The following is a 13,052-nucleotide window of genomic DNA, read 5'->3' on the forward strand; positions in this document are numbered from 1 at the left end:
TTCCTTTTTGCTAATGAATCTGGCAAGTTAATAATCTCTGGAACTGTTACACACCAGACACACGTACACTACACACTTATACAGTGTAAACCAACCATTAGACAACAGGGATTTGAATAGTAGCAGATATAAACAATATTATTTTGTCTCTTTAAAAAATAACACTCTCACAGTATCTACTTTTCCCATTATTAAGATACTAACCCATAAACAACCCCGAATACCTCACAATATACTATGCAATGCCCTATACTATAGACTATACAATGGACTATACAATATAATATATGGTATACTATGTCTTTTACATGACATATAATAATGCATATTCATATACAAGCTTAATAATAATACTAGCAATATATCTTGCATATATACTAACTTATATATTAGTTATATAAGTAATACATACCTTTAGATATATCAGCTATAAATGGCGGGACTCTTCTTTATGAATTATAATTGTTGATGCTTTTCTATTAAAATAATGTTCAAGCAATTCTGTTCCAGTGTTGTATAAAGCTAAAGTAAAGAATACTATGAATATATATATTTAAAAGTATTTTTTTTTGTAATTACCTCAAGTATATTCATTAACAGCTTCAAGTAATTGTGATTAAAGTCGAAGTCTACAAAAATAAGTTAATATACAAAGTAAATACACATAGCCCAGTAAGCTTACATTTATAATTTGTTTGCATTCGAAGATTGTTCAGTAGCTACTATACTGCAGCACAAGCCCCAAGTAATTAGATACATCTACTCATTGATAGCTGGCCAGATTGTTTAGTATACCCTATACAATATCACTTTAGTAAGACTGTAACTTACATTGGCTGTATTTTGTGAAAGGAAGTCAAAAGTATATTATATAGTAGCTGCTTGAAAAAAAAACTGCAAAAAAAATGTATTTTTCTAGTTGCATTAGTCTTTTTTTAAAAATCAAAACACAATTGTAGTGATTTTATATCAAACGTGTCTTAAATTTTGAGTGGTGCATGTTGTTTGAATGTGATTACAGGAAAAGTAATAGAAGAAAGTAGAGGAAATGAGTCGATTTGTCATTGATTAAAAAAAGAGAAATTGTAAAGAGAATTTTTTGTTGTTGTTCTGGAAGATGGAAATAACAGGGAGTTCAAAAAATAAATAAATTTGATGGCTCCGCATGTTTCTTCTTGGTGGTGAGGCTGCCACACTACTTTCTGCCTCATCAATGCTACTTTTAAAAATATAGTTTAGTCATTATATTAAATTTTACATTTGAACAATCTATACATACCTCAACTCTTCTTCTTGAACTTCTCTACTTAACTTTGCCAGCATATTCTTTAATAAAGAAAAGTATTAATGAAATATCTTACATGACACTAAATTTAATATGTATTATTTGTCACTTCTCCATTTGGTGTTCAGCCTTCATCACTTCTTGAAGGAGAAGAACAGCAACTCATTGATTTCTGAATTTGTGTAAAGCAAATTAGTACTTCAAAATTAACTCCTTGAGTCTCAAGGAGTAGTACAACTTTTGTTGACTACTCAATCTTTCTCAGTTTGTCTCTACAATGCCGTCTTTATGCATAATATGGTGGCATTGCCTTGTAGACATGTGGAACTGCAGTTGAATGAGCTTTTGCTCTTCTAAGAATATGCTGATATCTGTCTCCTGTTTCTTTTTCCACAGATAGTTGATCAGTGCATTTATCCTTGCAGTTGCACTTGGTATCTTATTTGTTCTTATTGGGATAAAATCAACATGAGTCTCTGTCATTGTAACAGGAATATGTCTTACTCCTCTCACAAGCAATAAAAAGTAACTTTTTGTTTTTTCAATAATTAAAATATACTTTTATTTTAGCAAATTAAAACAGGTGAAAATAAAATAGAGAGCAAGTCATGTAAATTAGATGTATAAAGTAGTTATAGAGATTTACTATCATCTTAAAAAATAATTTCAAGATGATGTTCATTTATGTAGAAAGAAAAAAATTAATGCAAAGTAAAAATTTGAGCAAAATAAAATATAAAAAAAAATCAATTTAAATCCCGCACTTTTGATAAATTAGTGGAAAAGATAGTTGATCTGTCATATTGATTAGTGGTATTGTCAAAATACAACAATCTTGACAATGAGACAAAAAAAAGTTTTACAATTTCAAATAAAAAATAAATAAATCAAATTGCTATACTCTCTATATGATATAAATGTAAAAAAAAGACATTTCTATTATGTTAATCTGCTCTTAAATACAACTTTATCTTTTTCAACTTTTTTAATATTTTTACCAAACTCTAGAACTAATTTGATTGGTTAATTAAAATAAATTAGTGGCATATTCACTACCATTAGTGGCAGTCACACTAATTTCATTCATAGTGAACACTGCTCATTAACAAATGTGAAGTTTTATTTAGTTACCAATACACATTTTTATAATCTATATTTGACTTTTTATTGGTGCTTATATACGAAAGCCTTGGTTTATAATTCTCTTTTATTGGGTATTAAAATTTCCATCTTAACCTTATATCTAAAACCATTGGTCACTTTACAATTCATATTCACTTGATTGGTTTTCATTTATATAGAGCTTGGATTATTAATAATTTTAATTGGATTAAAAACATATTTTTCATCAAATATTCTTATAAATGAGTATTTTATTGGTTGTTGGAATAGAAATAAATTTTACAAAACATGGTTTATTGGTTGTCAAAACACAAAATAGTTTATTGGTTTTCAAAACAAAAAATGACTTATTATATATAGATTATACTGACTAAATATAATTTTATTCACTAGACTCTATTGATAGTTAATATTTTATTATATGATACCTATCAGGCACAGACTTATAATCTACTGTCGCTTTTTACAGTTTTTCTATAATTGGCTAACCTTTGCAACAGATGCCCAGTTTTTGTGGCATCTAGTAAAGTCTATACCATTGTTTCTAAGTAGACAGGCATGTCTGGTGCACGCCCAGTTCTTGTCCTCTTGAGAAATTGCACTCCAGTTTGGATATTGTCCCAGAGCTTGCACAGAAGGAAGAGTGACCAGCTCATCGCAGACAAAACCTGTACAAGTGTAAAGGATTGCCTTGTTTCCTTTATCCAGCTCAACCCCAAGATCGTGGCTCATCATTCTGTAGATATGTACCAAAGTTATATCTTTGATATTTGGTACTGGTCTTGGAATTGCTCTACTGAGATTCTGTATTATCTTATGTTAGCCTGTATACTTTGCTTCCTTTTATTATTTCTTATGTTATGTACTATTGTCGGCTCTGGGCTTTCTTGGCCATTCATATCTTTACAAACATTGGCAATCTCCTGCCTAAGCAATGCTTGTTCATCCCGGAGTACTTCTTGACCTTTCTTGAGTGCGTCTTGTCCAATCTGAAGTTCTTCCTGACCTTTTTGCAATGCAAAAAGTGTTTCTTGCATGCCCTGAAGTATCTGGAGAATTGTATAATCTGTATTATTTATTGTATTAAAAAAATCAGAAATATGGGTTTGTTGTGAAAAAAAGGGAAAAAGAGGAAGAAATTTTTTTTTCTAATTACTATCAGATTTATTTTGGTATATCTATTGGTTTAACGAAGTTTATTGTTTTTATTATAATAGCTGCAATAACTACATACCACGTGTTATTATCTTTACGAGCCCCGTAAGGGAATTCAAATTATCTATATCATTGTCACCTTTAATGGATTAAGTATAAAGATGTGTATTGAGAAGATAAGTATCTCTATTCTTATCAAAGTTACTCAATTACCTACTTAAAAATGTCGTCAATTAAAAAACTCTCCCTCATAAATGCGGTTCTTGCAAAAAAAACCTATAGTAATATGAAAATGGCTGAGAAGTGCTTAACCTTATGCCTGAAAAATCAGTTGGAAAATATGAGAAATGCACACTTGTCTGCAACTCCTTTGCTTTCGATGCCTAGCCAGTCTGTTTCAGCTGCGATTCCAGGCTTGATGCTTAAGTGAGTTTGAGAAAAACAAAAGTTAAAAAAGGCAAACTATGTGTTAAAAATATCAATGCTTCAAATAAACAGAGAAAATACAAGCACAATTAGTCATGAAAGTACTGATGGTAATAACAACACTGACCTCAATGATCCCATGGTAAGATATATATATGCATATACAAATGCATTGTACTAATTTGATTTTACGTTATTAAAGTGTGATATCAAATGTGATAGTGAAATTGAAAGTAGCACCTCTCCATTGGTTTTCGATTTTAGCCAGCCTTCTTCTGTCCCGAGCAACAATAATGCAAAGAACTTGGAGTTTATGAAAATCATCAATGACTTTGACATTTCCTGTCAAGCTCATGAGAAGCTTGCTGTGCATCTCAACAGCATTCTAGGGATGTCAACTGAGATAACATACAGAGTGTGTATATCATACCTGGGCAAGAAGCTCTTGAAGCGTTTTTCTAGCATAGAGAAAACAGTATACGACGTCTGCCAAAATAGATATATGATGTTTAATGATACAGAGGAGGTTGCTTGCAAGCATTGTGGTGAAGCTCACTACAAAAGTGACAAAACTGATAAGGACAGTATACTCATTGCCAAGAAAACCATGGTCCAGATTCCTTTGGCCAGGCAAATTGCCCTTTCTTTGGCCAACAATGGTACCAGACATGAGATGCTATACCATCACAATCACGAGCAAAAGGCAGATGCAGCAAGGCAGACATCTTTGATGGGCATGCATATCAATCAATCAAACACATTTTCTCTAGTGAAAACAATGTTGCAATTTCTTTGTCTGTCGATGGCTTTGCACCTCATAACATCCCCAATTCGATTACTATTCTGCATGCCACAGTTCTTAATCTTTCTCCAATGGTCTGTTATTAGAAAAGCCGGATGCTACAAATTGCAATGATTCCAGGTCCTTCCACACCACTTGACTTCTGGTCATTTTTGAAGCCAACCTTGGCAGATCTCAAGGTACTCCAAGAGGAAGGAATGGTTGTCATAACCCCAACTCTCACCATCCATGCAAAGGTCCATGTTCTTGTTGTAACTGGTGATATTCTGGCAGTGGCGAGGCTGGCATGTCATGCTGGTCATATGAGCAAAAGTGGCTGTTGAATCTGTAATGTTGTGGGCCAAACTCCTGGCCATGGCCAATATTTTAGATCTTTACCAGACACTACTATGCGCACTTTGGAAAGTTTCCAAAACTTTGATCCAGCAAGTTTGTCCAGCAAGGGTCTTGTAAGACAATCTCCTTTTTCTTGACTGGCATCATTCACAGGCCTGCTCTTTTTTGCCCTTGACGAGATGCATGGCCTTTGCCATGGAATAGGCAAACAGGTCTGGGGGCTTATTGGTGGAAAGTATGAGATTAAACAATCTCTGTTTCTTCCTGCCAATGTACTCAAGGAAATCGGAGTGGCAATGACAGCAACAAGAAAAACAGTTCTAACAGCATTTCATGGCTCTTGAAGAAACATATCCAAGTACAGTGGATACTTCAAGGCTGTAGATTGGGCCAACTTCCTTCTCTCACTAGAAAAACATACGGGAATTACCATGTACAAAGTTAAATTATAACAATAGAAAATCTGGGGTATTTTTTCATCTCAGCTTTTTTTGTGTGTTCAAGATGAAAACACTGTTTTCTGGTTTTCTATTGGCTCGGATACAACAGGCAAAAATATTATTTATTATTATTATTATAGACATAACATTTCATTATAAAGACATAGTAAATTTAGTAAACGTTGTACTTGTTTCCTTTTTCTCTTAACACTTCAAAGTAAAAATAAATAAACATTATGTCCACAATTCCTGAACTCTACAACGAAAAGTGCCATTGTGCTGGATGTAGTCAGAACGATCTCGGCTATAGTTTTGTTGCCAGAAGAACTGCTCAACATCATAACAAAAGGGCAAGACTAAATGCCATAAGATGTGAAAGGGGTACAATATTTGAATTTATTTAATTGTATTATAATCCATGAAATAACGTGTTGTAATAGACATGTCTACCCAAAGAAATATGATGGAGGTCGATGATGAACGTAAGGTTTATTTAATTCAGATATCGTTAGATATTAACCAAGTGTTATATTCTAAATGTAGCTATCTTAACCCATCAACCCGGAGCCCTGGAAGAATCGTACACTCAGACAAACTCACCTGTTTGGGAAGGAGCTTCAATGTCTGACACTGAAGACGTTTCCGTTACTAATGACGCGATCAGCAATGGCAATAATAATGACAGTGGAAGCAACAGCAATGAAATCAGTGAAGACGAAAGCAAAGACGATGTTATTGAGCTTGATGACAATGGATTGAATAGTGAAGGTCAGTTAGTGTTAAAAATTTTTTAAAAAAAAAGCGTTAATTTTTTTTTATAATAGACCCTTTTGCCACCCCCAATATGCCCCAGAACCCAGTGCACAGGTTCATTGCTACTTTTGTGGTGATGTTCGCTTCCCGCTATGTGGTTGACAAGGGCGCCGTTGTCTTGATCGAGTTCATCAACAAGCTTTTGACAATTTATGAGCAGGATTTCCAACTGCCCTTGAGCCTTCCTGGTCCTCAGCGCATGACAGTTTTCTCAGCCATGACCAAAGGCATAAAGAAATTTGTTGTGTGTCAGGATTGTCACAAGGTGTACGAAGAAAGTGCATCTGTCCCATCTCATTGCAATTTCGTAAAGCTTGGTGCACGCTCATCTTGCAACTGCCAATTGACGAAAACATCAGCATTGGGTGCTTTGGTGGCCAAGCGTTCATACTTGTACCAGTCCGTCATTAATACTTTACGAATGTTTTTTCTTCGTCCAGGATTCGAGGATAAAATTAGACATTGGAATCACGAGCTGAAGATGGTGGATACGATGTGTGACATATACGACGGTGCCATGTGGAAGGAGCTCAAAGACAAAGATGGCGTGCAATTCACAAAGGATTCGCATTCATTAATGTTGACTCTCAACATCAACTGGTTTCAACCTTTTGATAACGTCACGCACTCGACTGGTGCCATATACCTGGTAGTAAACAATCTGCCTCGCAATGAAAGATACAAGCCAGAGAACACACTTCTTGTAGGATTGATGCCTGGCCCGAAGGAACCCAAATCTGAAGAGATAAACCATTATCTCCGGCCTATGGTAGATGATCTGATAAGATTGTATGAGGGACTGGCAATCCCAACTTTCAAGTGTCCTAGTGGTGTCCGCGTCCGTGCCACATTGATGATGGTGGCCTGTGACATCCGGCAGCAAGAAAGACAAGTGGTTTCACCTCGCACAACAGTACATGCGCATGTTACAAGTGCAACAGACATTTCCCTCACTTGGAAAACGGTGTCAATGTTGACTTTTGTGGGTTTGACTTCTCTCAGTGGGTGCTTCGTGATGGTGTAGAGAACAGGTTGCATGCTGAGGAGTGGGAAAGTGCTAGTACCCCCTCATAAAGGCATTGGCTGGAGGTCGAAAATGGTGTTCAATGGTTGCAGTTGCATTGCCTTGGATACCTTGATCTAGTACGTGGAATGATCATCGATCCCATGCATAATTTATTCCTGGGAATGCCTAAAAGATTGATGGATTGTTGGATCAAAGACGAAGACATTCAAGATGGCGATTTTGCGGCAATGCAGAAGACTGCAGAAACGATGATTGTGCCTGGTGGATACACCTCTTTGAACTCGAAAATAGGAAAGCAGTTTTTGTATATGAAGGCAGACAAGTTGAAGTAATGGGTGCTCATATACTTGCCAGTTCTGTTGAAAGATGTTCTTGCAAAAGATAGATTCAAAAACTGGATTAACTTTGTTGATGTACGCTGCCTGTTGATCAAGCCAACAATCACGTTCAATGAAGTCAACACTACCCATCAGTTTCTTCAAACTTTTTGCACCAGATATGACGAGCTGTACAACGCCAAAATCCTCACCTGTAATATGCACCTACACCTCCATCTTCAAAATACAATTTGTGATTTTGGACCAGTGTACGGTTATTGGCTATTTGGGTTTGAGCGATTTAATGAGTTGTTAAAAAATTTGAAGACAAACAGAAAGATTGGGTTTAAAGAAACATTTATGAAGAGATTTATTGAAGATGTGCACAAAGACGATCTTGTCAAAAGTTTCCTTCAGAGTACCCACCAGACATCTGCATTTCCTCTCCTTACCAAACTCATTTCTTCCTTTACACCCGCCACCATTTCATCCATCCATCAATGTACCTTCCGCATACAGTCATTTGTCAAGGCTTCTGAAGATCCAAATGTACTTGTAAAAGGTAACAAACCTCTCCCTCCTTCCACATTCCCTCTATCATTAAAATCCGCTACTACAATGAGTGACATTCACTATGTTCATCTCTTACAATACTACAAAGTTGCGTACAACAATGAACAATTAGTTCACTTTCAACAAGCGTCGGAATCACCATACTTTGTCGACAATACAATCACCCTGTTGAAATACATCAACATCCTTGGGCAGGTCTACAAGGGTAAAGGTGAATCTGGAAGTCGTGGCTCTCTTGTACAAGCAAAGTTCATTGGAAGTACTGGTGAGCATATCATCGCATACACGGGTCAAATACAGTACATTTTCACCCATTCTTTCACTCCTCCACCCATCTCTTCATCCCTTACTCCCTTGCTCCGCACCCATCGCCGCCCAACACAACTTCTTCACAATTCTCAACATACTTTTGCATTTATCAAATGGTACACACCCGAAAATGATAAATCGCGAGAGTACAAACACGTTGAAACCTGCTTTCCAACATTTTCTCCTGACGATTTCCAATGTGTATTGCCAGTGCATAGAATTATGTTAGAAGTAGCAACTGCTGAGCACACAACACGCAGAAAAGTAAAAAAGATGCTGGTCATTCCTTTGCCAAAAAAACAATACATTTAAAAAATAATAAAATTATAACTCCCTTTTTTAAAGGCACACAGAAAAGAATAATCATAGTGTTTGTATTTGTTGGTATGTTTATCATTGTCAGATGGAGGATGTGGAGGATGTAGAGGATAAGAAAACAAAATTTATTGAAACTCATCTCTAAAAACCCAGTGAGGGAGAAGGGACGTCAATCTAGGTGGGACTGCTAAAACAGCATCTCTACCGAAGGACCTCTTCAACATCTGACGCGAATTGAAGTCCATGCGATTATGCATAAAATCATCAACAACTGCAAGAAAGTGATTGTACTAAATACAAATAAGTGATTAATCAAAGTTCTGTTTCATTTAAATCCATAAAAAAACAAAAAAAAGCTATATACAATAATGTAAACAAAAGAAATTACCTCATCGCTTCTCCAACTTGGATGCACTGTACGAATCGCACGGTTGCTTGAGACTCCAGGCATATCGTCTTCAGATTCGCCCTCAGACATTGCTTCTTTCTGTAAGAGTCCGTCGCAGCTCTTACCCACCTTCATATCAATTTCAGTCTTGAATGTATGGTAGGTCAGCTCGCAATGGTCAAAATGCTAGTTTATAAATGTATTAATATGAATACATTTAATTTGCAATCAAAATATACTTCTAACATACATTGGTCTCTTGACCTGCTTTTCTTGACCAAGAATTTGTCTTTTTGCGCGCTTCATAGGATTCCTTGACTCGGCGTCTTGTTCCACAAAAGTTTGTGTAGATACAATCGCTAATATCGGCCTGTCAAACACTAGTCCCAACAACCTTTGGAGCCAGGTATGCATGAAGGTCATGCATCAGCTGTCTGTTGGGTGGAAGTCTGTAATCAATATTAACATCCCAACTGCACTTGCTGTCGTTAGCTGCAACTAGTTCCGGCTTATTTGATTTGAAGTTGTGTTTCTTCAACTCTCCTCGGATAAGAGCCTATACTTAGTGTGAGATATTATGTTGATGAGCTACTGTACATCTCAACACTTACTAAAACTCTAGTGCGATCCTGTTTACTAAGTTCACCAGCGTTTGCACCAGTAAGAACCACTAGACCAACAGAAGGAGCAACAGAAGAAGCAGCAGAAGGAGCAGCAGAAGAGATACCAAAAAAAGTCTCAGAAGGTGTTGTATACCAATCCAGAGTAGAACCAACGGAAGAAGCTGCAAAAGGGACAGAAGCAGAAGCAGGTATAGTGGTAGGAGCAATAACTGCAAGAAGTTCTCCAGAGACATCGGCAACACTATCAAGTATTTCCAATGAATCTTTGTTCCCCTTGATGACAATGTCAATGTTTGAATCCATGGTCTTGAGACTTTCCTCCATAGCGGTGAGCCTTCTTAAAAGCTCAGTATATTCCGGGGATGGAGCTGGGGCAATTGACTGACGATTGTTAACCATGGTCTGAAAGCTATCTAATAAAATGTTATACATGAGTTGATTGTTAATTATATTTGTTTTCTATATCTATTCATTGTATATATAGAGTGTTATTAACATACAAAAGAAGTTAGGTGTTAAGCGAAAGAATAAAGTGTAGTTAATGGAAAGATGGTAAAAGTAAAAGCAAGAACTCATTTATTATATTATACTTGTTGCTGTAAATACTCAGGATTTCTTTAATACGCGTATCTCTATTAATACTTCCTGGAATTAACGGGGTGCAAATCGGCTTTGAACATGCTTTTTTCAACTCAATCCAATATATGATTTCTGTCTTTCGGCCTTTTGGCCCTTTGGTCTTTTGTTCTTTTTGTTTTTTTTTTCATTTACAAGTTTTCTCTCTTTTCACTCTTTCCAACATTTATTATATTTACAGATTTTCTTGGTAAGATATCTTATTCTTTAATATTATATATATATATATATATATATATATAACTAAAATGATAATAATTGTTTTCTATTACTACAGACACTCGCGTTTTGTTACCTTCTGATGCATCCCCTTCACAATGTCCATCCAGATTAGCTAAGGTTAGTAAATATACTTTATGCTGTCATCCTATAAAATTATCCTGACTTTTTCCTTTCTTTTGTATAGGCCATATTGCCAAAATTACTCTCTACTATTAAACACGGTTATGAACACGGTAATATTTTATTTTATTTCAATCTATCTCTTTTTAATAAGCACATGGCTTAACATAATTTCTATTATAGATGAACCTCCCTCTCATGAGCACATCGCGAATCAAGAACTTTCATTTCATACGAGTGTTATTGACATGGTAATTTTTTTTGTACATATAACAATATTATTTATTTTGTATATTAATGTATATCATTTACTGAAGACAATATTAGCATCTCCTATGTACTCTCTTGGTCTGCAAATAAATCCTTTTGCTTTGGGTAGGTAAATAAAATATTCTAACACACAGTTCACAAAAAATAATTTTTTTCAGCATTTTTATAGCCAAATAAAGTATATTAAGTACTATGGTTCGCATTCATGACGCCTTTTCTTTTTGTCTCTGGTAAGCTATTATATTGTAAGCATAATTACATATATATATTCTTAATATCTACAATTTCTTGTTCAAACAGCTAACACTTTTCTAATTTCATAGAACAATCATTTACAAGCAAGCAACACACAACTGGGCTTTTCTCTGAGAGATATTGTTTGGAGAATACTTGTTTTATCAGAACATTGGCCATTTCAAATTGTATGAAGGATAGAACACTAGCCAGAACGTTCCTGAATATTAAATATAACCACTGTACTATAAACCTAAGAATATTCTTTTCTTTCTAATAAAAACAAAATAAACCAATAATTATTATAAATAAATTAAAGATTGGAGAAGTGTATGGAAGCAAACAGTATAAGAAGAAGTGTCTAAGATTGGATAAAATAAATTCAAATACAACAAAACCTGTAAAACTGACATATCCATAAATTAAACAATGTAAAAACTGGCATATCCGTATAATCGATCTTTCATTTATTGTTCTTTTAATCGGAAAGCGGTAGGATATATTACAACAAAACGTAATTCTGAGTTGCCGTTTTAGTGCATGTGGTAAAAACCCATATACAGAAAATGCAAACACATCCTACTATTCTGCTGTTCTGACCTTTTCCTATGTTCAAAAGTTGGTCTTACCACCTATGAGTAAGCCAGCTTCATACACTTGTAAAAACTATCTGATTGCATCGTAAAACCTGGTCTTTTCACATAATTAATTACAGTTTTACACATAAGAAAACCGCACCTCTTTTCCAGTGTAATTATTTAAGGAATGGAATAAAATTGGGGGTTTGGGTATAAGGGGTATCAAAAACAAGATTTCCCAAGAAACCTGGGGGGACCACTTCTGTCCCTCAAGACACATCACTTGGTCAACTCACCATTGACATCAACGTCCACGAGTCTGGTATCACCCATCATGGCTTACCACCAGACCAAACCACTGAAGACACTCACTGTCCCGTATCCGTCACCAGAAACGGTTTGATGTGGTGTTTACTACCAACAAACCTGACAAGCAACAGGTGCTTCCTTAGCGCAGTTGGCAGCGCGTTAGTCTCATAATCTGAAGGTCGCCAGTTCGATCCTGGCAGGGAGCACATATATGTACTGTATAAAGTGATTTTTTTGTTTTTGTATTGTTATGTTGTTGTGCATTTTTCAGTTGATATCGGTGAACAAAATGGGTAGTTATAAGCAACCAGTAAGAGTTGACTTTTGCCAATTGGTCTTTTATATATGTTTTAGATGTTTAAGATGGTGAATATACTTGTAGAAAATATTACTGGACAACAGGTATCTAAGACATATTATCGTAGCTATTCTTTTAGCCAGAAATCAATTATCATTTTGTATAAATAGTCAAGAAATATATTTAATAAAAAGCATCTTTATTCTTATCTAAAAACTATTCATAAACTTGACGATCCCCAGTGGTATTGATTCTGTGACTTAGTTACAAGTGCCAGAAAAGAAATACCAGATCGAGACTTGACAAATAAACAAAGCAAATCATAACAAAAAAATTATTAAAAATGTATAATAAGCCCAACGGGGGGGTCGAACCCCCAACCTTGAGATTAAGAGTCTCACGCTCTACCGATTGAGCTAGCCGGGCTACGTTACTTTTGACACGAAATGTA

At 35.4% G+C, this 13,052-nt stretch overlaps 6 protein-coding genes and 2 non-coding genes across 8 annotated transcripts; 4 read left to right on the forward strand and 4 right to left on the reverse strand.

The window, feature by feature from the left end:
- Window positions 1-456: 456 nt before the first annotated feature.
- PHYBLDRAFT_167738 (hypothetical protein) lies at window positions 457-1,768 on the reverse strand (the record flags this gene model as incomplete). Its single annotated transcript, XM_018435706.1, has 7 exons — window positions 457-522; window positions 580-629; window positions 683-719; window positions 832-836; window positions 1,200-1,219; window positions 1,280-1,326; window positions 1,562-1,768. The coding sequence occupies 7 exons, from the start codon at window positions 1,766-1,768 to the stop codon at window positions 457-459; spliced, it is 432 nt and encodes a 143-aa protein (XP_018292361.1).
- Window positions 1,769-2,881: 1,113 nt separating this feature from the next.
- On the reverse strand, window positions 2,882-3,444 carry PHYBLDRAFT_71408 (hypothetical protein; the record flags this gene model as incomplete). The annotated part of the gene is made up of 2 exons (XM_018442466.1): window positions 2,882-3,211; window positions 3,274-3,444. The coding sequence occupies 2 exons, from the start codon at window positions 3,442-3,444 to the stop codon at window positions 2,882-2,884; spliced, it is 501 nt and encodes a 166-aa protein (XP_018292362.1).
- Window positions 3,445-3,785: 341 nt separating this feature from the next.
- PHYBLDRAFT_71407 (hypothetical protein) lies at window positions 3,786-5,470 on the forward strand (the record flags this gene model as incomplete). The annotated part of the gene is made up of 5 exons (XM_018442465.1): window positions 3,786-3,988; window positions 4,061-4,130; window positions 4,191-4,757; window positions 4,877-5,087; window positions 5,280-5,470. 5 exons carry the CDS (start codon window positions 3,786-3,788, stop codon window positions 5,468-5,470), a joined length of 1,242 nt encoding a protein of 413 aa, XP_018292363.1.
- A 332-nt stretch (window positions 5,471-5,802) lies between these two features.
- PHYBLDRAFT_167741 (hypothetical protein) lies at window positions 5,803-8,917 on the forward strand (the record flags this gene model as incomplete). Its single annotated transcript, XM_018435707.1, has 6 exons — window positions 5,803-5,947; window positions 6,007-6,048; window positions 6,110-6,334; window positions 6,391-6,782; window positions 7,496-7,734; window positions 7,792-8,917. The coding sequence occupies 6 exons, from the start codon at window positions 5,803-5,805 to the stop codon at window positions 8,915-8,917; spliced, it is 2,169 nt and encodes a 722-aa protein (XP_018292364.1).
- Window positions 8,918-9,048: 131 nt separating this feature from the next.
- Window positions 9,049-10,366, reverse strand: PHYBLDRAFT_71405 (hypothetical protein; the record flags this gene model as incomplete). The annotated part of the gene is made up of 5 exons (XM_018442464.1): window positions 9,049-9,213; window positions 9,312-9,497; window positions 9,562-9,681; window positions 9,706-9,867; window positions 9,923-10,366. The coding sequence occupies 5 exons, from the start codon at window positions 10,364-10,366 to the stop codon at window positions 9,049-9,051; spliced, it is 1,077 nt and encodes a 358-aa protein (XP_018292365.1).
- A 505-nt stretch (window positions 10,367-10,871) lies between these two features.
- Window positions 10,872-12,474, forward strand: PHYBLDRAFT_144773 (hypothetical protein; the record flags this gene model as incomplete). Its single annotated transcript, XM_018431281.1, has 5 exons — window positions 10,872-10,889; window positions 10,977-11,025; window positions 11,096-11,163; window positions 11,913-12,054; window positions 12,212-12,474. The coding sequence occupies 5 exons, from the start codon at window positions 10,872-10,874 to the stop codon at window positions 12,472-12,474; spliced, it is 540 nt and encodes a 179-aa protein (XP_018292366.1).
- PHYBLDRAFT_t116 lies at window positions 12,437-12,509 on the forward strand. Its single transcript has one exon. It is a non-coding gene; the product is annotated as a tRNA-Met (tRNA).
- A 445-nt stretch (window positions 12,510-12,954) lies between these two features.
- PHYBLDRAFT_t123 lies at window positions 12,955-13,027 on the reverse strand. The gene has a single exon. It is a non-coding gene; the product is annotated as a tRNA-Lys (tRNA).
- Window positions 13,028-13,052: the final 25 nt, after the last annotated feature.

Source organism: Phycomyces blakesleeanus (genome assembly GCF_001638985.1).
Source record: "Phycomyces blakesleeanus NRRL 1555(-) unplaced genomic scaffold PHYBLscaffold_9, whole genome shotgun sequence".
Classification (NCBI taxonomy): domain Eukaryota; kingdom Fungi; phylum Mucoromycota; class Mucoromycetes; order Mucorales; family Phycomycetaceae; genus Phycomyces; species Phycomyces blakesleeanus.